The sequence below is a fragment of the Salvelinus alpinus genome, chromosome 5 (genome assembly GCF_045679555.1).
Source record: "Salvelinus alpinus chromosome 5, SLU_Salpinus.1, whole genome shotgun sequence".
Taxonomy (NCBI): Eukaryota; Metazoa; Chordata; class Actinopteri; order Salmoniformes; family Salmonidae; genus Salvelinus; species Salvelinus alpinus.
The window spans coordinates 21,435,249-21,462,371 of NC_092090.1; the positions used below are offsets into that span (position 1 = coordinate 21,435,249).

General features: G+C 46.3%; 1 protein-coding gene across 1 annotated transcript in view; it reads left to right on the forward strand.

Annotated features, from left to right (window-relative positions):
• The first annotated feature begins 1,972 nt into the window (after positions 1–1,972).
• The window catches only part of serinc4 (serine incorporator 4), a 37,944-nt gene continuing 12,793 nt past the window's right edge, over positions 1,973–27,123 (forward strand). Inside the window, exons 1-7 of the mRNA XM_071400966.1 lie at positions 1,973–2,506; positions 11,283–11,450; positions 13,443–13,621; positions 15,756–15,835; positions 19,389–19,482; positions 24,118–24,329; positions 24,939–25,034. Of these exons, the coding sequence (XP_071257067.1) occupies positions 2,441–2,506; positions 11,283–11,450; positions 13,443–13,621; positions 15,756–15,835; positions 19,389–19,482; positions 24,118–24,329; positions 24,939–25,034 (895 nt within the window). The 5' untranslated portion in view covers positions 1,973–2,440. The remainder of the gene's footprint in view (positions 2,507–11,282; positions 11,451–13,442; positions 13,622–15,755; positions 15,836–19,388; positions 19,483–24,117; positions 24,330–24,938; positions 25,035–27,123) is intronic.

The window sequence follows — 27,123 nt, forward strand, 5'->3', positions numbered from 1 at the left end:
ATTCTCACGTAGGTGTTCCTTTTGCCTGGTGAGAAAGGGCAGTGTGGAGTGCAATAGAGATTGCATCATCTGTGGATCTGTTTGGGCGGTATGCAAATTGGAGTGGGTCTAGGGTTTCTGGGATAATGGTGTTGATGTGAGCCATTACCAGCCTTTCAAAGCACTTAATGGCTACGGACGTGAGTGCTATGGATCTGTAGTCATTTAGGCAGGTTGCCTACGTGTTTTTGGGCATAGGGACTATGGTGGTCTGCTTGAAACATGTTGGTATTACAGACTCAATCAGGGACATGTTGAAAATGTCAGTGAAGACACCTCCTAGTTGGTCAGCACACGCCCGGAGCACACGTCCTGGTAATCTGTCTGGCCCAGCGGCCTTGTGAATGTTGACCTGTTTAAAGGTCTTACTCACGTCGGCTACGGAGAGCGTGATCACACAGTCATCCGGAACAGCTGATGCTCTCATGCATGCCTCAGTGTTGCTTTCCTCGAAGCGAGCATAGAAGTGATTTAGCTCGTCTGATAGACTCGTGTCTGCTGTGGGGATGTTTTTCAGTGGCAGGGACTGGGAGACTAGTCAGGATTGAGGGAACGATGAACGGAGCAAAATACAGAGAGAGACCTTTGATGAAAACCTGCTCAAGAGCGCTCAGGACCTCAGCCTGGAGCGAAGGTTCACCTTCCAACAGGACAACGACCCTAAGCACACAGCCAACACAACGCAGGAGTGGCTTTGGGACAAGTCTCTGAATGTCTTTGAGTGGCCCAGCCAGAGCCCGGATTTGAACCCAATCAAACATCTCTGGAGAGACCTGAAAATACCTGTGCAGCGACACTCCCCATCCAACCTGACAGAGCTTGAGAGGATCTGCAGAGAAAAATGGGAGAAAATCCCCAAGTACAGGTCTGTCAAGCTTGTAGCGTCGTTCCCAAGAAGACTCAAGGCTGTAATCACTGCCAAATGTGCTTCAACAAAGTACTGAGTAAAGGGTCTGAATACTTATGTAAATGTTACATTTCAGTATTGCTTAAATATTTTTGGCTAAAATATCTAAAAACCTGTTTTTGCTTTATCTTTATTGGGTATTGTGTGTAGATTGGTGAGGGGGGGAAATGATTTAATCAATTTTAGAACAAGTCTGCAACGTAACAAAATGTGGGAAAAGTCAAGGGGTCTGAATACTTTCCAAATGTTTTGAGTTGCTGACAGTTCTTTATAGGCTACAGGTGGCTAAAACCTGTGTTCTGGTAGAATTTGTTATGTTTACTTGGTCTGTAACAAGAACATTTGACAGGCCCTAGTTGGGTCACACAACCCCAAAAGGTTTGAGAACCACTGATGAGTTAGGCCTATGCTGTCGTAGAGTAGTAGCCCCAATAAGAACTGTTCTGCAGCCGAACGATGATAATCCAGTCTGGGTTATGGAGTTAGTCTGCAGCAGGGTCGGGGAGAGAGAGAGGGACTGATGAAGGTCACACTAACTGAGACTGAGGGGACTGTACAACTTCCCTGGATTATCCTGGCACAGTGCCCTGCACACTGACCCAAATCTATTCTGACTCACTCTCTCTCTGTGTACTCCCTCCCTGTGTAAACAACCTGTGTGGGCTACTGTACTCCAGATTGTACAGTAGACGCAGTCCTTCTCTTGTCTTGAGAAAGGCCACTAGGCCGAAACATCGAGCAAGTCCACCTTTGTAAACATGGATTACAAACATACAGATCGCCAGCATTTTTTATAGTCTACTGTACTCTTCTGCCATGTGTGTGTGTGTGTGTGTGTGTGTGTGTGTGTGTGTGTGTGTGTGTGTGTGTGTGTGTGTGTGTGTGTGTGTGTGTGTGTGTGTGTGTGTGTGTGTGTGTGTGTGGCCTGGAGGCTGTCTCTGGAGCAGTGGAGCAAGGGCCCTGGGGGAAGGGAGGGACAGATGGGACTAACACATGCCCCGCCCCCCTCTCTCCCTCGCTCCCTGGCTCTGCCTAATCTGCCAGGGTAAAGCGGAGCAGGAGGAGGAGGGGTTGAGGGCATTCATCATCACCACCTCTCTCTCCAACTCTTCTGACAGCGCCCGACACAGAAGCAAAAAGAGAGCACACAGGATATGAGTCAAATAAATACCCGGACACTTTCTATCCCCCCGAAGTTGGATTGAGGTTGATGCTGAGATTTAGCAAGGTTGGTTGGATGTGTCTTTGTGTTACATGTGATCCAGGATATAGCAGAGAAGAACTCAGGAACAGCTACCCTGTTGACCCGTTGGAAGTTGGATTGCACAACCACAAGTAGCGCTTTTGTTTTGTACCGCCGGTACTTATTTTGGGAAAACAATTTGTACTGTTTTAGATGTTAGAGGATCTTTTTCTGGGGACTTTTAGGATGTCGTCCTCACAGGGTCTGTGATCTAACACCCAAAGCAGTCAGTTTTGGAGGGTTCTGAACGGATGACAGCCCAGGAGATGCACCAGAGTGGCATCTACAGCTTCTTCCTCAACATGTTTGCCTACCAGGTGAGACAGAGTCCTGAATGACAGAGAGTTGGCGGGAGGGAAAGAGAGAACATATAAGAGGAATTATGGAGACGTTAAACATGAATGAGAATGTGTTTGGATTGCTGTCTGTTTAGTAAGACATTGAGTCCCATATTTTCATGATACGTTTGCTAGTAGCTGTTGTGTTAAAACAAAGCTATATTGGTTGTTGTGTTAAAGCATAGTTATATTAGTTGTTGTGTTTAAACATAGCTATATTAGTTGTTGTATTAAAACATAGTTATATTAGCTGTTGTGTTTAAAAATAATTATATTAGTTGTTGTGCTAAAACATAGCTATATTAGTTGTTGTGTAAAACATAGCTATATTAGTTGTTGTGTTAAAACATAGTTATATTAGTTGTTGTATTAAAACATAGCTCTATTATTTGTTTTAATACATAGCTATATTAGTTGTTTTAATACATAGCTATATTAGTTGTTGTGTTAAAACATAGCTATATTAGTTGTTGTGTTAAAACATGCTATATTAGTTGTTGTGTTTAAACATAGTTATATTAGTTGTTGTGTAAAACATAGCTATATTAGTTGTTGTGCTAAAACATAGCTATATTAGTTGTTGTGCTAAAACATAGCTATATTAGTTGTTGTGTTTAAACATAGCTATATTAGTTGTTGTGTAAAACATAGCTATATTAGTTGTTGTGCTAAAACATAGCTATATTAGTTGTTGTATTAAAACATAGCTATATTAGTTGTTGTGCTAAAACATAGCTATATTAGTTGTTGTGCTAAAACATAGCTATATTAGTTGTTGTGTTTAAACATAGCTATATTAGTTGTTGTGTTAAAACATAGCTATATTAGTTGTTGTGTTTAAACATAGTTATATTAGTTGTTGTGTAAAACATAGCTATATTAGTTGTTGTGTTAAAACATAGCTATATTAGTTGTTGTGTTTAAACATAGTTATATTAGTTGTTGTGTAAAACATAGCTATATTAGTTGTTGTATTAAAACATAGCTATATTAGTTGTTGTGCTAAAACATAGCTATATTAGTTGTTGTATTAAAACATAGCTATATTAGTTGTTGTATTAAAACATAGCTATATTAGTTGTTGTGCTAAAACATAGCTATATTAGTTGTTGTATTAAAACATAGCTATATTAGTTGTTGTGCTAAAACATAGCTATATTAGTTGTTGTATTAAAACATAGCTATATTAGTTGTTGTATTAAAACATAGCTATATTCGTTGTTGTGTTTAAACATGCTATATTAGTTGTTGTATTAAAACATAGCTATATTAGCTGTTGTGCTAAAACATAGCTATATTAGCTGTTGTGTTAAAACATAGCTATATTAGTTGTTGTGTTTAAACATGCTATATTAGTTGTTGTATTAAAACATAGCTATATTAGCATAGCTATATTAGTTGTTGTATTAAAACATAGCTATATTAGTTGTTGTGTTTAAACTTAATTATATTTGCTGTTGTGTTAAAACATAGCTATATTAGTAGTTGTGTAAAACATAGCTATATTAGTTGTTGTGTTAAAACATAGCTATATTAATTGTTGTGTTTGTCACGACTTCCGCCGAAGTCGGCCCCTCTCCTTGTTCGAGCGGTGTTCGGCAGTCGACATCACCGATCTTCTAGCCATCACTGATCCATTTTTCATTTTCCATTGGTTTTGTCTTGTTTTCCATCACACCTGGTTCCAATCCCATCAATTACATGTTGTGTATTTAACCCTCTGTTTCCCCTCATGTCCTTGTCGGTGATTGTTTGATTGTATGTTTGTGCAAGTTATGTGTTGGTTCGCGACGGGTTTTGTACCCACTTTGATTATTTTATATATTTTGGTTTTTGGAGGTTTGTTAATTTATTAAACGACTCCGTTTATACCAAGTTCGTTCTCCTGCGCCTGACTTCCCTGCCACCAACACACACCCATTACAGAATCACCGACCCTTCTATGGAGTCAGCAGGAGAAGGTACCCCGGCCATAGAGGTGGAGGAGCGCGTCCAGGAGCATGCAGTAATAGTTCACCATCTTGGCACCGCCATGGATCTCGTTGTCCAGACAATGGACCGCTGGGAGAGACCGGGAGTTCTTCCAGCGCCTCCTGAGCGCCCCTTTCCCGCCTGAACCCAGTGGGATCCGTCTCTCCTTGCCACAGGAGTACGACGGGAGTGCTGCCAACTGCCAGTGGTTCCTCCTTCAATTAAACCTCTATCTGGCCACGGTCCACCCAGCTCCATCGGACCGTGAGAGGGTGTCCGCTCTCGTCTCGTGCCTCACCGGGAAAGCTCTGGAGTGGGCCAACGCCATATTGAGAGAGGGAGATGCGGCGTTGGACCAGTTTGAGGAGTTCACCCGCCGTTTCAGGGCAGTCTACGACCACCCACCCGAGGGTAGAGCGGCGGGTGAGCACCTCTACCATCTGAGGCAGGAGACGAGGAGCGCCCAGGATTTCGCCCTGGAGTTTAGGACCCTGGCTGCCGGCGTGGGATGGAACAACAGGGCCCTGATCAATCATTACCGCTGCAGTCTACACGAGGACGTCCGTCGGGACCTGGCCTGCAGAGACACCACCCTCTCGTTTGACCAGCTGGTGGACCTGTCCATCCGGTTGGACAACCTGCTGGCTACTTGTGGATGTTCAGATCGGGGACTGGTGGTTCCATCCTCCCGCACCCCCTCTCCGATACCCATGGAGCTGGGAGGGGCGGTGCGCAAGGAGACCGGAGGGGGTTCCCGCTCGTGCACTATCTGTGGCCGCAGAAGTCACACTGCCGGTCGGTGCGGGTGGGTTCCTCTGGGAATCGAGGCAGCAGGCAGGGCGCTCTGGCGTCACCCCAGGTGAGCTGGCACCATCCTCACCCAGAGCCCTCTGTTGCACATATGTTTGTCTGTCACTTTTCCTGAGTTTTCTCCGCATTCCCAGCATAAGGCGCTCGTCGATTCAGGCGCGATTGGGAATTTCATTGATAAAGCTTAAGCCTATAGTTTAGGGATCCCCATTTTTCCCGTGGATGTGCCTTTCCCCGTTCACACCTTAGATAGTCGACCATTAGGGTCAGGGTTGATTAGGGAGGTCACCGCTCCTTTGGGCATGGTGACGCGGGGGGGTCATACGGAGAGAATTAGTCTCTTCCTTATTGACTCTCCTGCGTTTCCCGTGGTGCTGGGCCTACCCTGGTTAGCTTGTCATAACCCCACTGTTTCTTGGCCACAGAGGGCTCTCACGGGGTGCGAGAGTGCTCAGGTAGGTGTTTAGGGTTTCCGTTGGTGCTACTACGTTGGAGAGTCCAGACCAGGTCTCCACCGTGCGCATTCCCCCTGAATATGCCAATTTGGCTCTCGCCTTCTCTAAAAAGAAGGCGACTCAATTACCACCTCAACGACAGGGCGATTGTGCGATAGATCTCCTGGTAGACGCTGCACTTCCCAGGAGTCATGTGTATCCCCTCTCACAGGCGGAGACGGAGGCTATGGAAACATATGTCTCCGAATCCCTGCGTCAGGGGTACATTCGGTCCTCCACTTCACCCGTCTCCTCGAGTTTCTTTTTTGTGAAGAAGGAGGGAGGTCTGCGTCCGTGTATTGACTACTGGGGTCTAAATCAGATCACGGCGAGGTAAAGTTACCCGCTACCGCTCATAGCCACAGCAATAGAGTCAATGCACGGGGCGCGCTTCTTCACCAAACTAGATCTCAGGAGCGGTTACAACCTGGTGCGTATCCGAGAGGGAGACGAGTGGAAGACGGCTTTCAGTACCACCTCTGGGCACTATGAGTACCTCGTCATGCCGTACAGGTTGATGAATGCGCCATCAGTCTTCCAAGCTTTTGTAGACGAGATTTTCAGGGACCTGCATGGGCAGGGTGTAGTGGTGTATATTGATGACATTTTGATATACTCCACTACACGCGCCGAGCATGTGTCCCTGGTGCGCAGAGTGCTTGGTCGCCTGTTGGAGCATGACCTATACGTCAAGGCTGAGAAATGCCTGTTCTTCCAACAGTCCATCTCCTTCCTAGGGTATCGCATTTCCACGTCAGGGGTGGAGATGGAGAGTGACCGCATTGCAGCCGTGGGTAATTGGCCGACTCCCACCACGGTAAAGGAGGTGCAGCGATTCTTAGGGTTTGCCAACTACTACCGGAGGTTTATCCGGGGTTTTGGTCAGAGAGTGGCTCCCATTACTTCACTGCTGAAGGGGGGCCCGGTGCGCTTGCAGTGGACAGCTGAGGCGGACAGGGCTTTTAGTCACCTGAGGGCTTTGTTTACCTCGGCTCCCGTGCTGGCCCATCCGGATCCCTCTTTGGCGTTCATAGTGGAGGTGGACGCGTCCGAGGCTGGGATAGGAGCTGTGCTCTCTCAGCGCTCGGGTACGCCACCGAAGCTCCGCCCTTGTGCCTTCTTCTCGAAGAAGCTCAGCCCGGCGGAACGAAACTATGACGTGGGGGACCGGGAGTTGTTGGCTGTCGTCAAGGCCTTGAAGGCGTGGAGACATTAGCTTGAGGGGGCTAGACACCCTTTTCTCATCTGGACTGACTACCGCAATCTGGAGTACATCCGGGAGGCGAGGAGACTGATCCCTCACCAGGCAAGGTGGGCCATGCTTTTCACCCATTTTGTGTTTACCCTTTCTTACAGACCAGGCTCCCAGAACGTTAAGGCAGACCGGCTGTATGACACAGAGGTGCGGCCCATGGATCCCACTCCCATACTCCCCGCCTCTTGCTTGGTGGTGCCGGGAGCTGGACGCGGACATTGAGCGGGCGTCACGTGCAGAGCCCGCTCTCCCTCAGTGTCCAGCTGGGTGTCTGTACGTTCCATCTGCTGTCTGCGACCGGCTGATCTATTGGGCCCACACGTCACCCTCCTCTGGTCATCCTGGGATCGGCCGGACGGTGCGCTGTCTTAGTGGGAAGTACTGGTGGCCAACTTTGGCTAAGGATGTGAGGGTTTATGTTTCCTCCTGCTCGGTGTGCGCCCAGTGTAAGGCTCCTAGGCACCTGCCCAGAGGTAAGCTACAACCCTTACCCATTCCACAACGGCCGTGGTCGCACCTGTCGGTGGATTTCATATCCGATCTTCCACCTTCACAGGGTAACACCACGATCCTGGTCGTTGTGGATCATTTTTCAAAGTCCTGTCATCGCCTCCCTTTGGCCGGTCTCCCTACGGCCCTACAGACTGCGGAGGCCCTGTTTACTCACATCTTCCGGCACTACGGGGTGCCTGAGGATATCGTGTCTGATCGGGGTCCTCAGTTCACGTCGAGGGTCTGGAGGGCGTTCATGGAACATCTGGGGGTCTCGGTCAGTCTTACCTCAGGTTTTCACCCCGAGAGTAACGGGCAGGTGGAGAGAGTTAACCAGGATGTGGGTAGGTTTCTGAGGTCTTATTGCCAGGACCGGCCGGGAGAGTGGGCAGCATTCGTGCCCTGGGCAGAGATGGCCCAGAACTCGCTCCTCCACTCCTCAACTAACCCTTCCAGTGTGTATTGGGGTATCAGCCGGTTCTGGCTCCTTGGCATCAGAGTCAGACTGAGGCTCCTGTGGTGGATGACTGGTTCCGGCGCGCGGAGGACACATGGGATGCCGCCCATGTCCACCTTCAGCACGCAGTGCTGCTCCAGAAAGTTGGCGCAGACCGTCACCGCAGTGAGGCCCCAGTGTTCGCCCCGGGGGACCGTGTCTGGCTCTCGACCCAAAACCTGCCCCTCCGCCTGCCCTGTCGGAAGCTGGGTCCGCGGTTTGTGGGGCCATTTAAAGTCCTGAGGAGAGTGAACGAGGTATGTTATAGGTTACCACATTAACCCCTCGTTCCATGTGTCTCTACTCAGGCCGGTGGTGGCTGGCCCGCTCCAGGAGTCTGAAGTATGGGAGGTTCCTCCGCCCCCTCTGGACATTGAGGGGGTCCCGGCGTACTCTGTTCGTTCCATACTGGATTCGAGACGTCGGGCGAGGGGCCTTCAGTACCTCGTGGACTGGGAGGGGTATGGTCCGGAGGAGAGGAGAGATGCTGGGTTCCGGTGGAGGACATGTTGGATCCTTCTATTCTGTGAGAGTTCCACCGTCTCCATCCGGATCGCCCTGCTCCTCGCCCTCCGTGTCGTCGTGGGGGGGGGGGGGGGTACTGTCATGACTTCCGCCGAAGTCAGCCCTTCTCCTTGTTCGAGTGGTGTTCGGTGGTCGAGTGGTGTTCGGTGGTCTTCTAGCCATCACTGATCCATTTTTCATTGGTTTTGTCTTGTCTTCCATCACACCTGGTGTCACGTTCCTGACCTTATTTCCCTTATTTTGTATGTATTTAGTATGGTCAGGGCGTGAGTTGGGGTGGGTTGTCTATGTGTGTTTTCTATGTTGGGTTTTTTGTGTTCGGCCTGGTATGATTCTCAATCAGAGGCAGCTGTCAATCGTTGTCCCTGATTGAGAATCATACTTAGGCAGCTGGGGTTTTCACGTGTGGTTTGTGGGTGTTTGTTCCTGTGTTAGTGTTTCGCCACACGGGACTGTTACGGTATGTTCGTTTATTGTTTTGTATCGTGTATTGTTTTCGTGTTCATTAAATTACCATGGAAACTTACCACTCTGCAAATTGGTCCTCCGATCCTTCTCGCCTCTCCTCGTCCGATGAGGAGGACGACTTAGACTGCCGTTACACCTGGTTCCAATCCCATCAATTACATGTTGTGTATTTAACCCTCTGTTTCCCTTCATGTCCTTGTCGGGGATTGTTTGATTGTATGTTTGTGCAAGTTATGTGTTGGTGCGCGATGGGTTTTGTACCCATTTTGATTATTTTATATATTTTGTTTTTTTGAGTTTTGTTAACTTTTATTAAACGACTCCGTTTATACCAAGTTCGTTCTCCTGCGCCTGACTTCCCTGCCACCAACACGCACCCATTACAGTGTTAAAATATAGCTATTTTAGTTGTTGTGTTTAAACATAGCTATTTTAGTTGTTGTGTTAAAACATAACTTTAACACATAATAGTTGATGTGTTTAAACACATCTTCACTTTCTCATGGCTGTACCTAACTGGCCTGTTAATGCGTATCAGATCCAGAACTAGCAGATGCCAGTATCTGTTACAATGCATCAGGTGTTCTATGTTGGATAGAGATCAATACACCCGTTGTTCAGTAGTCTATACTGTGTCTCATTGCATTTTGCCCCATTCACCACCCCCTCCGCTTGAGACCTGAGGCTGTGTCCTGTATTAATATTAGGTCTATTGGACTCTGAAGTGTTATTGGCAAGATATACATTTGATACAACAATGCAGGTTAATCTCATATCGGAAAGACGTGAGTCATTGTCCCACAAATCCAACATGACCTAGCCACTCTACAAATTACACTGACCTAGTGAACCAGCTTTCTGTTGTAGATTAGAGAGATTAGAGAGATTAGAGAGATACAGATAGATCGATCGATAGATAGATAGGATAGCTTTCATCTACAGTTCTGGATGTTTATCAAAGTAACAGTCTCTGCTTGTGTTTAGACTCTCCTCCCTCATCCAGTAACCCCCCCACCCCCAGTAAAATCCCAGATAACAACGACTTAAAACGGGACAAGCAGTTCTACACAGTGTACTACAATACAATGCTGTTAGTCTATAAATTGATTTGACTCCAGGCGGATCAGATATTCTGTGTGTTTGGACTACATTCAACCACCTGTAACACGCAACAATCACCTGCCCAAAACCCTCATATCAAGGGGAAGCTCCTCTGAAGATAGTTCACTGAGTTCATTCACTGTGTAAAAGGTGTCCCCTCATACAAATATTACTTGGTTATTGAGAGCGTCATGTGTTCTCTGTGGTACTACAGTGAATTAGATGTTGGTGAATTTGTAGGCAGTTATGTGCACCTTTGGTGAGTTGTGGAAAGAATTTCCTCTTGAGGGATGATCAAAGTCATTCATTCATGCATTTATTCATTCATTCACTCACTCACTCATCACCTCTCTCTCTCTTCCTTCAGTTATGTAGCTTTCTGTCTAGCAGTAAGGCTATGTTCAGTTGACTTCTGATGCACAGACAACATGTTGACACCACTCCATCCTAAAATATGCTAAACACCCCTCTCCTTTCCATCAATCAAATATGTTGGCGTTGGAGTGTTGGAGTGGTTGATGATGACCAAGGTTTAGATCCAATTGGTTACGTGCAGTATAATCTCTTTATTGTTAAATTTACACATCTCCTCACAGATATTGAACATCTCTCTTCTCCTCTCATAGATATATTGAGCATCTCTCTCTTCATCTCCTCCCAGTTACAGCTCTCATATATCATTTATATTGAAAATCCCTCTCTCCTCCTCCCTCAGATATATTGAGCATCTCTCTCATCTCCTAGGATATATTGAGCATTGTCACTCTATTGTTGAGCTGACTCCTCACCTGTTCCTCTCTCCAGATAGGTTTCTTCCTCTCTCCAGATGGGTTTCTTCCTCTCTCCAGATAGGTTTCTTCCTCTCTCCAGATAGGTTTCTTCCTCTCTCCAGATGGGTTTCTTCCTCTCTCCAGATGGGTTTCTTCCTCTCTCCAGATAGGTTTCTTCCTCTCTCCAGATAGGTTTCTTCCTCTCTCCAGATAGGTCCCTCTTCTCTTCTCTTCTCCTCTCCTCTCCTCTCCTCTCCTCTCCTCTCCTCTCCTCTCCTCTCCTCTCCTCTCCTCTCCTCTCCTCTCCTCTCCTCTCCTCTCCTCTCCTCTCCTCTCAGATACATATGTGAACATATCTCTCTCCTCTCCCCAGATATGTTGCTGCTGTGGCCCGGCCCCATGCTCACTGTGCTGCTCCTTCTGCCCACCGGTGAAGTCATCGTCCAGCACGAGGATCATGTACACACTCTTCCACATCATGGCCTGCGCCGTCTCCTGTCTCATGCTCTCACGCACTGTCTCCGAGGCTGTCCGGGACAATGTGAGTGTCTGATGTCATGTCCTTCTTTGGGGATCAACAAAGTTCCATCAATGTCTGAGCACTTTTTTTGCTCTGAGGTGCTATAAAGTGTTCCTGTCCTGATTCAATTACATTAGTACATGAGTAATCTATTGTGGTCACACTACTTAATATGCAAGATTTGAGTTCTGGGTTAACCAAGATTAGTACATTACTACTGTAGCGAAGGCCGGCAAACGTGCACCTTGAGAGTAACTAAATTAAATGTCTTGTTGTGTAAATTAGTGCAGGGCTCTCCAACCCTGTTCCTGGAGAGCTACCGTCCTGTAGGTTTTTTCTACCAATCCTAATCTAGTGCACCTGATTCTATTTAATTAGCTGGTTGATAAACTGAATCAGGTTAGTTACAACTGGGGTTGGAGGAAAAACCTACAGGAGGGTATCTCTCCAGGAACAGGATTGGAGAGCTCTGAATTAGTGCATTAGAACAGCAGCACCTTGTAGGTCTCGAACCCTGGTCTTTCCAGCCCATAGGCAAACTTGCTAATCACTACACAACCAATAGGATGACATAGAAAGGGAAGGGTCCTTACACTATCTATTGCATTTGGGAAAACATATCCCCACGCTTCACTATAGCAAGTCCCTCTCCAATGGCCTCATGTGTGCCATCCCACCTCTCACGCGTCCCGTCTCACGCGTGCCATTCCACGTCTTATGTGTGCCATCCCACGTCTTATGTGTGCCATCCAAGGGCCAGACTTATTTCTTGAATGTGTAGTAGCGAAACATTTAGGAGAGAAACAGAACATGGATTCCCGTTTGGATATCAGGCAAGTGTAGTATGTAGTAGGCTAAGTACGTTTCACTAGGTAGTGTTGGTCCCATCCACACACAAAAAGAGTCAGTAAGAAGTAGGGTTGCAAAGGGAAGGTATATCACTGGAAACTTTCAAAGTTTATTAGTAAACTACCAGAATTTTGGTTTCTTTGAAAGGATGATGTAAGACATCTAGTGGGCCTTTTGGGTACTACATGTGTCTGTAATTATTTCTGTCCCTCTGTGGCCTTATCGTGTAACAGTTATGAATGAATTAAATGAGATGATTTTCAAATAAAAAATAGAACAACAAAGCTGTAAAACATCCTAAATACAAACCATCAACTTAGTGAATACCATTCGTGTTTAACATGAGGGTTTCAGCATGAAATATCCTTTATATTTGTTTTTACACACTATTTATTTTACTATGTCAGTATGTATTTATTTGTTGTCAGTGTTTTGGCATAAAACTGGTGGCAGTTGTGAAAAACAGTTGGAAGAGTTGCAGAGTTAATTGCAAATAATGCCATTTTGGTTAGATGCTTTTTCCATTAATTTAGGCTATTTTCTCTTGAACCGTATGTTCTATCCACTAGAAACTCATGAACAATATGGACAGATGTATTAAAAAAAACTATATATGAATACATTTTGTAAAAGTTATTCAAGTTTAAATTACCAAAATTACGATAGATTGCCATAGATTACTAGTGCTTTTGACCAGGGCCCATGGTAGTGCACTATGTAGGGAATAGAGTGCCATTTGGGATGCATGCCTACTCTCCCTGTCACTCTTTGTAGTGTAAATCCACTCATAATGTGTGCCAATGAGAATACTGGTTCTGTTTGTTGTGTCGCGTCACATTCAATAACTGTCTGGTTAATCGCTATGCTAAGGATACATGCAGTAGGCTACAGGATAATCGCAGTACACTATTTTCCTCCCAAGACAGACAGAGAAAGGCCTGGAGGCTTCCACTAGTTAACCTCTAGGTTACACACACATATACTGTACATGCATGTACACACACACACACACTTAAAAAGAGAGACACACACACACACACACACACACACACACACACACACACACACACACACACACACACACACACACACACACACACACACACACACACACACACACACACACACACACTCCATAACAGTGTGTGTGTGTGTGTGTTTCAGGTGCCTTTTTTCAACATGGTGTGTGACCAGGCCCATGGCGGAGGGCACTGTGAGATGCTGGTTGGCTACTCAGCGGTCTACAGGGTCTGCTTTGGCACCGCCTGCTTCTACCTGATGATGGCGCTGTTCCTCATCGATGTCAAGTCCAGCCAGGACTTCAGAGCGCTCATCCACAATGGGTCAGCAGTAGCCCTGAAGGTTCATTTATATTGGGGAGACGCAGGAGGACTACCATGGCGTATATGTGAATGAAAGTTTGCGTTCTACATGTACTACCCCTTTAAGTTGTTTTGTGCTAATACATCATGTACAGTACTAACGTCATTATCAAAACATCTATTTGAGGCTACGTGGGCCTTTTCCACACCTGCCTGACCAATGCACCAGTGTCCTTTTTTAACCAGCTGGTGATACTGTCCACTGCTGTGCTGTTGATTAGAGCAGTGACGGCTCTAGGGGGGTTGATTAGAGCAGTGACGCGCTCTAGAGGGGTTGATTAGAGCAGTGACACGCTCTAGGGGGGTTGATTAGAGCAGTGACGGCTCTAGAGGGGTTGATTAGAGCAGTGACGCGCTCTAGGGGGGGTTGATTAGAGCAGTGACGCGCTCTAGGGGGGTTGATTAGAGCAGTGACGCGCTCTAGGGGGGGTTGAATAGAGCAGTGACGCGCTCTAGGAGGGGTTGATTAGAGCAGTGACGCGCTCTAGGGGGGTTGATTAGAGCAGTGACGGCTCTAGGGGGGTTGATTAGAGCAGTGACGGCTCTAGAGGGGTTGATTAGAGCAGTGACGCGCTCTAGGGGGGGTTGATTAGAGCAGTGACGCGCTCTAGGGGGGTTGATTAGAGCAGTGACGCGCTCTAGGGGGGGTTGAATAGAGCAGTGACGCGCTCTAGGAGGGGTTGATTAGAGCAGTGACGCGCTCTAGGGGGGTTGATTAGAGCAGTGACGGCTCTAGGGGGGTTGATTAGAGCAGTGACGCGCTCTAGAGGGGTTGATTAGAGCAGTGACGCACTCTAGGGGGGTTGAGTAGAGCAGTGACGCGCTCTAGGGGGGTTGATTAGAGCAGTGACGCGCTCGAGAGGGGTTGAATAGAGCAGTGACACGCTCTAGGGGGGTTGATTAGAGCAGTGACACGCTCTAGGTGGGTTGATTAGAGCAGTGACACGCTCTAGGGGGGTTGATTAGAGCAGTGACACGCTCTAGGGGGGTTGATTAGAGCAGTGACGCGCTCTAGGGGGGTTGATTAGAGCAGTGACGGCTCTAGGGGGGTTGATTAGAGCAGTGACGCGCTCTAGAGGGGTTGATTAGAGCAGTGACGCACTCTAGGGGGGGTTGATTAGAGCAGTGCCGCGCTCTAGGGGGGTTGATTAGAGCAGTGACGCGCTCGAGAGGGGTTGAATAGAGCAGTGACACGCTCTAGGGGGGTTGATTAGAGCAGTGACGCGCTCGAGAGGGGTTGAATAGAGCAGTGACACGCTCTAGGGGGGTTGATTAGAGCAGTGACACGCTCTAGGGGGGTTGATTAGAGCAGTGACGCGCTCTAGAGGGGTTGATTAGAGCAGTGATGCGCTCTAGGGGGGTTGATTAGAGCAGTGACGCGCTCTAGAGGGGTTGATTAGAGCAGTGACGTGCTCTAGGGGGGTTGATTAGAGCAGTGGCGCGCTCTAGGGGGGGTTGGGGATGGGAGGGTTAGGCTTTGAGAGATGCATGGCCTCTAGCTGGCCCTCTGTGGAATATCTCCCATAAGGCTGTTATTAATGAGAAGCCAGACAGTCGGCCACAGGGCCCTGGAACTCCTGGGCACTTCTCAGTGCGCACTAGGGGCAGAATCCTAACTTGACATCAGTGTGAGTAACTCTTTTTTTCTTACTTTAAGCATTTTTAAACGTTATATCCCATATGCAAAAATAATTGTCATGACATAATTCGTTTTTTCAAAGGTACCCCACCACCTATTCCACCCACCCTCAACATTCAAGCACATTTTGTACCTCAGACTTTTGACTTAAATTATGTGCCAGATTTTGACCTGTACAGGTTTGAAATACTATAATCGATCAAGGCTATACAAGGTGATTACAGCTTCACTTTCCTTAGACCTGCCTACTCAGCTATTCCTCCATTCACTTCCCTTGTGTCATGCAGCTTCTTAACTAAGATGCTCCTCATCTGCACGTCCTCTGTATATAGGGCAGTATATATTGTAGGCGGGTAGTTGTCCCTAGGTGGTTTCAAACAAACATATAAAAAACATGTTATTATGCTAATGTTAGGCATACAACCGTATAACTGGTCCTCTCTGGTCCTAATGCAGGTTCTGGTTTCTGAAGTTCATCACCCTGCTTGGGATGTGTACTGCTGCTTTCTTCATCCCTACTGAGTCCTTCCTGCATGGTGAGCAGCCTGGACACACAATCAAGATTCCCTCTTAGAATACATTGCTAAACTTTCAACACATAGGATTGCCCTAGCTGAAAGCAATAGGTGCAGTTCTATTTTAATACCGATAGGGGACACTGTAGACCTGCTCATCATCTCACGAGATTCACCCTGCAGTCAAGCCACCATAAATTTCTCTGTGGTTGGATAGTGTTGTTCTAGCAGCAGTAAATCTCATCGTGACACAGTAACTGGTCTCAGATCCTACATGTTTAATGGCTGTTCCTCTACCTCTGAATCTTCTGTGCCAAAAGTTCATTATTTAATAGATGACTACAGTATGTTATTCTTGATGAGGAAATGTGTTTTACAACATACACATAAGAAAATACTCTCATATACAGTACCAGTCAAAAGTTTGGACACACCTACTCATTCAAGGGTTTATCTTTATTTTTTACTATTTTCTACATTGTAGAATAATAGTGAAGACAACAAAACAATGAAATAACACATATGGAATCATGTAGTAACCAAAAAAAGTGTTAATCAAAATATATTTTAGATTTTAGATTCTTCAAAGTAGCCACCCTTTGCCTTGATGACAGCTTTGCACACTCTTGGCATTCTCTCAACCAGCTTCATGAGGAATGGTTTTACAACAGTATTGAAGGAGTTCCCACATATGCTGAGCACTTGTTGGCTGCTTTTCCTTCACTCTGTGGTTCTTCTCATCCCAAACCATCTCAATTGGGTTGCGGTTGGGTGATTGTCCTGTTGAAAAACAAATGATAGTTCCACTAAGTGCAAACAAGTTGGGATGGCGAATCGCTGCAGAATGCTGTGGTAGCCATGCTAGTTAAGTGTGCCTTGAATTCTTAATAAATTACTGACAGTGTCACCAGCAAAACACCCCCACACCATCACACCTCCTCCTCCATGCTTCACGGTGGAAACCACACATGCGGAGATCATCCGTTCACCTACCTCTGTGTCTTTGTGAGACACAGAGGTTGGAACCAAAAATCTCAAATTTGGACATATTTCCACCGGTCTAATGTCCATTCGCTCGTGTTTCTTGGCCCAAGCAAGTCTCTTATTATTATTGGTGTCCTTTAGTAGTGGTTTCTTTGCAGCAATTCGACCATGAAGGCCTGATTCACTCAGTCCCCTCTGAACAGTTGATGTTGAGATGTGTCTGTTACTTGAACTCTGTGAAGCATTTATTTGGGCTGGGCTGGTAACTCAAATGTACTTATCCTCTGCAGCAGAGGTAACTCTGGGTCTTCCTTTCCTGTGGCGGTCCTCATGAGAGCCAGTTTCATCATAGCGCTTGATGGTTTTTGCGACTGCACTTGAAGAAACTTTTCCAGATTGATTGACCTTCTTGTCTTAAAGTTGTCTTAAAGGATGGACTGTCGTTTCTCTTTGCTTAGTTGAGCTGTTCTTGCCATAATATGGACTTGGTCTTTTACCAAATAGGGTTATCTTCTGTATACCAACTCTACCTTGCCACAACACAACTGATTGGCTCAAATGCATTAAGAAGGTAATAAATTCCACTAATTAACTTTTAACAAGGCACATCTGTTAATTGAAATGCACTCCAGGTGACTACCTCATGAAGCTGGTTGAGAGAATACCAAGAGTGTGCAAAGCTGCCATCAAGGCGAAGGGGGGCTACTTTAAAATTTTTAATTTAGTGTTACTACATGATTCCATATGTGTTATTTCATAATTTTGATGTCTTCACTATATTCTGGATTGTAGAAAATATTAAAAATAAAGAAAAACCCTTGAGTTGGTGTGTCCAAACTTTTGACTGGTACTGTACAGTCGTGGCCAAAAGTTTTGAGAATGACACAAATATTAATTTTCACAAAGTCTGCTGCCTCAGTGTCTTTAGATATTTTTGTTCGATGTTACTACGGAATACTTAAGTATAATTACAAGCATTTCATAAGTGTCAAAGGCTTTTATTGACAATTACATGAAGTTGATGCAAAGAGTCAATATTTGCAGTGTTGACCCTTCTTTTTCAAGACCTCTGCAATCCGCCCTGGCATGCTGTCAATTAACTTCTGGGCCACATCCTGACTGATGGCAGACCATTCTTGCATAATCAATGCTTGGAGTTTGTCAGAATTTGTGGGTTTTTGTTTGTCCACCCGCCTCTTGAGGATTGACCACAAGTTCTCAATGGGATTAAGGTCTGGGGAGTTTCCTGGCCATGGACCCAAAATATTGATGTTTTGTTCCCCGAGCCAATTAGTTATCACTTTTGCCTTATGGCAAGATGCTCCATCATGCTGGAAAAGGCATTGTTCGTCACCAAACTGTTCCTGGATGGTTGGGAGAAGTTGCTCTCGAAGGATGTGTTGGTACCATTCTTTATTCATGGCTGTGTTCTTAGGCAAAATTGTGAGTGAGCCCACTCCCTTGGCTGAGAAGCAACCCCACACATGAATGGTCTCAGGATGCTTTACTTTTGGCATGACACAGGACTGATGGTAGCGCTCACCTTGTCTTCTCCGGACAAGCTTTTTTCCGGATGCCCCAAACAATCGGAAAGGGGATTCATCAGAGAAAATGACTTTACCCCAGTCCTCAGCAGTCCAATCCCTGTACCTTTTGCAGAACATCAGTCTGTCCCTGATGTTTTTCCTGGAGAGAAGTGGCTTCTTTGCTGCACTTCTTGACACCAGGCCATCCTCCTAAAGTCTTCGCCTCACTGTGCGTGCAGATGCACTCACACCTGCCTGCTGCCATTCCTGAGCAAGCTCTGTACTGGTGGTGCCCCGATCCCGCAGCTGAATAATCTTTAGGAGATGGTCCTGGCGCTTGCTGGACTTTCTTGGGCGCGCCTTCTTCATAACAATTGAACCGCTCTCCTTGAAGTTCTTGATGATCCGATAAATGGTTGATTTAGGTGCAATCTTACTGGCAGCAATATCCTTGCCTGTGAAGCCCTTTTTGTGCAAAGCAATGATGACGGCACGTGTTTCCTTGCAGGTAACCATGGTTGACAGAGGAAGAACAATGATTCCAAGCACCACCCTCCTTTTGAAGCTTCCAGTCTGTTATTCGAACTCAATCAGCATAACAGAGTGATCTCCAGCCTTGTCCTCGTCAACTCTCACACCTGTTTTAACGAGAGAATCACTGACATGATGTCAGCTGGTCCTTTTGTGGCAGGGCTGAAATGCAGTGGAAATGTTTTTTGGGGGATTCAGTTCATTTGCATGGCAAAGAGGGACTTTGCAATTAATTGCAATTCATCTGATCACTCTTCAATACATTCTGGAGTATATGCAAATTGCCATCATACAAACTGAGGCAGCAGACTTTGTGAAAATTAATATTTGTGTCATTCTCAAAACTTTTGGCCACGACTGTATATATAATTTTAAAAGTATGCATACATTTGGACTACACACACATTCAGAATGGGCCTGCATCAAGTGAGTTAGACAGCAAACCTGTTTCTTTCTTTCTGTCTGTCTTTTTGTTTCTCTCTGTCTGTCTGTCTGTCTCTCTCTCTCTCTTTCCATTTATCTCTCTCTCCCAGCCTGGCACTACGTAGGCGTGGTGGGAGGATTTGCCTTCATCCTCATCCAACTCAGTCTCATCACAGCATTTGCCCACACCTGGAACAAGAACTGGTGAGAGGGGAGGGAGAACAGGGAGAGGTGTGTGTGTGTGTGTGGGTGGGGGGGGGTCTTGGGGGGTGGTGTGTTGGGGATGAGAGGTGATATGGAGTTTGGGCAGTTGTCAGTTGAAGCAGAGGATGTGAGAGTGGATGCTGGGATCCTTGTGTTGGAGAAGGACAGGCCACATCCTCCAACCATATAAGCGCAAGTGCAGTTTGACTGGACGTTACCTTGTACTGATCTGTTTCAGCTAGGAGCTGCAGTTTGACTGGACGTTACCTTGAACTGATCTGTTTCAGCTAGGAGCTGCAGTTTGACTGGACATTACCTTGTACTGATCTGTTTCAGCTAGGAGCTGCAGTTTGACTGGACGTTACCTTGTACTGATCTGTTTCAGCTAGGAGCTGCAGTTTGACTGGACGTTACCTTGAACTGATCTGTTTCAGCTAGGAGCTGCAGTTTGACTGGACATTACCTTGTACTGATCTGTTTCAGCTAGGAGCTGCAGTTTGACTGGACGTTACCTTGTACTGATCTGTTTCAGCTAGGAGCTGCAGTTTGACTGGACGTTACCTTGTACTGATCTGTTTCAGCTAGGAGCTGCAGTTTGACTGGACGTTACCTTGTACTGATCTGTTTCAGCTAGGAGCTGCAGTTTGACTGGACGTTACCTTGTACTGATCTGTTTCAGCTAGGAGCTGCAGTTTGACTGGACGTTACCTTGAACTGATCTGTTTCAGCTAGGAGCTGCTCCTCTGCAGCTGTTGCGGTGGGCTAGGGTTTCCATTTCTCCCATTCGGGGTCGTCTGTAACTCATGATTGCAACTCAGTTCAACTCAATGCAGTACAACTTTAAGGGGCAGTTCAGAAGGCATGGTCTGGGCACAAGAGTGCAGCACAAATACATATTCTTTACTTCCTATACATCACAGGTGGCTACTGGCACCTTCATTGGGAAGGACAGGCTTATAGTAATGGCTGGAATGGAATGAATTCAATATATCAAACACATGGTTTCCATGTGTTTGACACCACTCCATTCACTCTATTCCAGCCATTGTTATAAGCCATCCTCCCCTCACCATTCTCCTGTGCTACACATGTAGCATAGAGTATGTAGCATATCACTCTGACTGCCCTGCTCAGTCCCTCACTGGCCTGCTATCTGTCTCCTCTGCTTCACCTCTCCAACATCGCTGTATAAATCCGACAGACTTGTTTTAATAAAAACTGTCCTCAAGGGGAGGGCCTCAAACAACACTACTACTGCTTACCCTCTCTCTCTCTCTCTCTCTCTCTCTCTCTCTCTCTCTCTCTCTGTAGCTTTTTAATCTCCCCCTCCATCCCATCTCTCCGTCCAACATATCTTATTTGTTCTCTCGCTCTCTCTCCTCCATCTTTCCTTCTCTCTCTCCCTTTCTGTTTCTCTCTCTCTTTCCCTCTCCTCCTTTCTGTTTCTCTCTCTCCACTCTCTCTCTGTCCCTTTGTTTCTCACTCCCTCATTCCCTCTCATCCTCTGACAGGCATCTTGTTTCCAGATGTTTCTTATTTTTACAGTAAAACATCAACTCCAGCTGCTGTTCTCGCTGCTGTATATGAAGAATGTGTGTGTGTGTGTGAGATGCGCACGTGATGTGTGCCTGTGCGTGTTTGTGTATATATACAGTATGTGTGTGCGTGGCATGTCAGTTAAATGCTGAACCCCTCGCCCCCCATGTCAGAGTTGTAGCTAACGCAACTTAAGAGGCTTTGCTGTGTCTGGAACCTCTCCTAGCCAAACATACAGTTACCAGGAAGCGTGTGTAAGCCCTGTCATGGTGTCCCAGTCCCACACGGTCATGTTCCCTCTGCCCTAGTCTCTCATGACAGACTTAACATCAATGTAACATAACAGAAATCTAGTTGCTGCCTGGTCAGCATGCATGCAATACTTGGTTCTGGGTTACAAGATTAGTATACCTCTTCCCAGAAACCTTTATCTGTCTGTCTGTCTGTATTCTCTCTCTCTCTCTCTCTCTCTCTTCAATCCGTATCACGGAAGTTCAGCTTTACAGCGTTATTGAAATTTAAGGGAAATGTTACCTAGACTGCATTCACGGTAAGTGCTGCATATGTCTGCTCAATCGGAAATTATCTTTACATTTCTATTGCGCAATCTGTAACGCCTCACTGATACAGACTGAATAGAGCCCTCTGTCTCTTCCTTCTGTCACTGACCTAAACCAGCTGCTCTGTCACTGACCTAAACCAGCTGCTCTGTCACTGACCTAACCAGCTGCTCTGTCACTGACCTAAACCAGCTGCTCTGTCACTGACCTAAACCAGCTGCTCTGTCACTGACCTAAACCAGCTGCCCTGTCACTGACCTAAACCAGCTGCTCTGTCACTGACCTAAACCAGCTGCTCTGTCACTGACCTAAACCAGCTGCTCTGTCACTGACCTAAACCAGCTGCTCTGTCACTGACCTAAACCAGCTGCTCTGTCACTGACCTAAACCAGCTGCCCTGTCACTGACCTAAACCAGCTGCTCTGTCACTGACCTAAACCAGCTGCTCTGTCACTGACCTAAACCAGCTGCTCTGTCACTGGCCTAACCAGCTGCCCTGTCACTGACCTAAACCAGCTGCTCTGTCACTGACCTAAACCAGCTGCTCTGTCACTGACCTAAACCAGCTGCTCTGTCACTGACCTAACCAGCTGCTCTGTCACTGACCTAAACCAGCTGCTCTGTCACTGACCTAAACCAGCTGCCCTGTCACTGACCTAAACCAGCTGCTCTGTCACTGACCTAAACCAGCTGCCCTGTCACTGACCTAAACCAGCTGCTCTGTCACTGACCTAAACCAGCTGCCCTGTCACTGACCTAACCAGCTGCTCTGTCACTGACCTAAACCAGCTGCCCTGTCACTGACCTAAACCAGCTGCCCTGTCACTGACCTAAACCAGCTGCCCAGTCACTGACCTAACCAGCTGCTCTGTCACTGACCTAAACCAGCTGCCCTGTCACTGACCTAACCAGCTGCTCTGTCACTGACCTAAACCAGCTGCTCTGTCACTGACCTAAACCAGCTGCTCTGTCACTGGCCTAACCAGCTGCTCTGTCACTGACCTAAACCAGCTGCCCTGTCACTGACCTAAACCAGCTGCTCTGTCACTGACCTAAACCAGCTGCCCTGCCACTGACCTAAACCAGCTGCTCTGTCACTGACCTAACCAGCTGCTCTGTCACTGACCTAAACCAGCTGCTCTGTCACTGACCTAACCAGCTGCTCTGTCACTGACCTAAACCAGCTGCCCTGTCACTGACCTAAACCAGCTGCCCTGTCACTGACCTAAACCAGCTGCCCTGTCACTGACCTAAACCAGCTGCCCTGTCACTGACCTAAACCAGCTGCCCTGTCACTGACCTAAACCAGCTGCCCTGTCAATGACCTAAACCAGCTGTCCTGTCTGTTGAGTTTGTCTCTCTCAGGGTGTGCAGGTCAAGCTGGGTTTATGAGTGGAAAGAGATTGAGTTTTAGGAAAAGAGAATGAAGAGAAAGGAGAAGAGAGGGAAGAGATGAAAGGAGAGAAGAGAGGGAAGAGAGGAAAGGGAAGAGAGGAAAGGGAATAGAGGAGAGGGAATAGATGAGAGAGGATGGGGAAGAGAGAGGAGAAGAGAGAGAAGAGAGGATAGGGAAGAGAGGAAAGGGAATAGAGGAGAGAGGCTCTGTCGAATTTCCCGTTAGGCAATGGGCATCCACATGTTGTTTTAATTTACCAATGTAATGTTATTTTAAACAACGATTTTAATATCAATTTATTATCCATCACTCTGTCATGATCCAATTTAATTGGTAATCCTAATGTTAATGAAACTGCACTTTATGATGGTAGTGATGGCTGCTGGTGGGTATGTGTTTATGTATTTAAGTGCCATAAACCTTTCATCAGTCAACTGCACGACTCTACAATGAATATGTTATTAGGTTTTATAGTATGTTGGCTGATTTTCAGCACCAGAGCAAGCATTGTGCACTCAAGTCCCCCTGTGTAACTATGACCCTTGCTTAACCAAGACCATGGTTTTTGATTGAGCAATTGGCTAGAACACTGCTTTGGCTAGTGCGTTGCCATCTGGGGCGGTATTTGTGTTCCGGAGGCAGCGGCTTAGACCGCTAGACCACCCTAGGTCACTCAGTTACATATCAATGTGTGTATTTCTGGATTCTCCTCTCAGGTTAATGGTGATGTGTGTATTTCTGGATTCTCCACTCAGGTAGAAGGTGATGTGTGTATTTCTGGATTCTCCACTCAGGTAGAAGGTGATGTGTGTATTTCTGGATTCTCCTCTCAGGTTGAAGGTGATGTGTGTATTTCTGGATTCTCCACTCAGGTAGAAGGTGATGTGTGTATTTCTGGATTCTCCACTCAGGTAGAAGGTGATGTGTGTATTTCTGGATTCTCCTCTCAGGTTGAAGGTGATGTGTGTATTTCTGGATTCTCCACTCAGGTAGAAGGTGATGTGTGTATTTCTGGATTCTCCACTCAGGTAGAAGGTGATGTGTGTATTTCTGGATTCTCCTCTCAGGTTGAAGGTGATGTGTGTATTTCTGGATTCTCATCTCAGGTTGATGGTGATGTGTATTTCTGGATTCTCATCTCAGGTTAACAGGGGCGGCAGAGGACAAGCGCTGGTACCTGGCGGTGATGTGTGCCACCCTGTTCTTCTACAGCATCGCCACCATGGCCTTCACCTTCATGTATAAGTACTACACCCACCCCACAGCCTGCCAGTCCAACAAGGTCCTGCTCTGGACCAACCTGACCCTGTGTGGCATCATGTCCTTCATCGCCGTCACGCCCTGTGTACAGCAGAGTGAGCAGTCGCACGCATACACACATTCTGGCTCTCTCTCACACACATATATGCTTGCACACACACACAAAGATGTGGACACATTAATGCACATGGCATACACACACACACTCCCTTTCTCTCGAATGGACGCACACACACACACGGTATTATTTCATCAGGATGTCGTTTAGCCCAGTAAAGGGTTAGTACAGACACAAACCCATGGTGTCACCCAGTAAGCTCTTAAAGCTGACAGCAGCCTGGAAGACCACCACCAATGTGAAACAGGCAGCGTGTGTGTCATCCAGTACTTAGCAGGGAACACTTACTCCATCTCAGGCTGAGCCAACATCCATGTGTGGATGATGCCATGTAATCTAACCTGACGTCATCTCTCCTACTGCTCTCGATCATTGTTCAGACAGAACTGTGTTAGGAGACCTCTGTCTATACATGCCAGGGTTTTACCAGGATGTTTTTACCATGTATTGAGTGTCATGCCGATTTCCCGACCTGGCCTCCCACTTTGTGTATATGTGTGTGTTTGTCCATTTGTGTGTGTGTTTGTGAGAGCTCATAATTGTGTGTGTTCTTAGTTCTCAAGCTCTCCTCTCGCTCTGTCTACAGAACAGCCTCGTTCAGGGCTCCTGCAGGCTTCCATCATCAGCTGCTACGTCATGTACCTCACCTTGTCTGCCCTGTCCAGCCGGCCCCCAGAGAAAAGTATGGCACACTAGCCTTTTCCCTATGGGAAATGGGGCATTGGAAACACTTTGGAACACACACACATACATACAGTTGAAGTCAGAAGTTTACATACACCTTAGCCAAATACATTTAAACTCAGTATTTCACAATTCCTGACATTTAATCCTAGTAAGAATTCCCTGTTTTAGGTCAGTTAGGATCACCACTTTATTTTTTAGAATGTGAAATGTCAGAATAATAGTAGAGAGAATGATTTATTTCAGCTTTTATTTATTTCATCACATTCCCAGTGGGTCAGAAGTTTACATACACTCAATAAGTATTTGGTAGCATTGCCTTTAAATTGTTTAACTTGGGTTAAACGTTTCGGGTAGCCTTCCACAAGCTTCCCACAATAAGCTGGGTGAATTTTGGCCCATTCCTCCTGACAGAGCTGGTGTAACTGAGTTAGGTTTGTAGGCCTCCTTGCTTGCACACACTTTTTCAGTTCTGCCCACACATTTTATATAGGTTTGAGGTCAGGGATTTTTGATGGCCACTCCAATACTTTGACTTTGTGGTCCTTAAGCCATTTTGCCACAACTTTAGAAGTATGCTTGGGGTCATTGTCCATTTGGAAGACCCATTTGCGACCAAGCTTTAACTTCCTGACTGATGTCTTGAGATGTTGCTTCAATATATCCACATAATTTTCCTCCTCGTGATGCCATCTATTTTGTGAAGTGCACCAGTCCCTCCTGCAGCAAAGCACCCCCACAACATGATGCTGCCACCCCCGTCCTTCAAGGTTGGGATGGTGTTCTTTAGCTTGCAAGCATTCCCCTTTTTCCTCCAAACATAATGATGGTCATTATGGCCAAACAGTTCTATTTTTGTTTCATTAGACCAGAGGACATTTCTCCAAAAAGTACGATCTTTGTCCCCACGTGCAGTTGCAAACCGTGGTCTGGCTTTTTTATGGCGGTTTTGGAGCAGTTTCCTCCAGCATCTTCACAAGGTCCTTTGCTGTTGTTGTGGGATATATTTGCACTTTTCGCACCAAAGTACGTTCATCTCTAGGAGACAGAACACGTCTCCTTCCTGAGCGGTATGATGGCTGCGTGGTCCCATGGTGTTTACACCTGCGTACTATTGTTTGTACAGATGACCGTGGTACCTTCAGGCATTTGGAAATTGCTCCCAGGGATGAACCAGACTTGTGGAGGTCTAAAAAAAAAAATGTGGGAGGTTTTTGCTGATTTCTTTTGATTTTCCCATGATGTCAAGCAAAGAGGTACTGAGTTTGAAGGCAGTCCTTGAAATACATCCACAGGTACACCTCCAATTGACTCAAATTATGTCAATTAGCCTATCGGAAGCTTCTAAAGCCATGACAATTTTCTGGAATTCTCTAAGCTGTTTAAAGGCACAGTCAACTTCATGTATGTAAACTTCTGACCCACTGGAATTGTGATACAGTGAATTATAAGTGAAATAATCTGTCTGTAAACAATTGTTGGAAAAATGACTTGTGTCATGCACAAAGTAGATGTCCTAAACGACTTGCCAAAACTAGTTTGTTAGCAAGAAATTTATGGAGTTGTTGAAAAACAACTTTTAATGACTCCAACCTAAGTGTATGGAATCTTCCGACTTCAACTGTACTTGCATTGATGCACGTGTGTGAGCAGGCACGCACACACAGGCGCACATCATATCCCGTCCGACCCCTCACCACACACACTCACCTGAGTCACTTCTGACATCCTGTTCACTTCAGTCACCTCCACTGCACCACAAACAACTCAATCACATTGAATCACAGCAATGGCCAAGCACACATTCACTCCAAGACAAAGGCTCTGTACGTCACACACACTATCTGCTGCTACATGTTGTTCTTAGTGGAGACAGTATGCTGTAGGGAGGTGAAGAGGCTATTTGACATTCCTGATGGATCTAATGACAACATAATAACACAGTAATGCTGCCTGGCAGTATCATTACACACTCTTACACATCTTGTCTTGGTGAACAAGTAGTCCCTGTCTGTCTGTCTTTATCTGTCTGTCTCAGTCAGTCATTTTTTTCAATGGAAACTAGTGGCTACAGTATGAAATAGTCC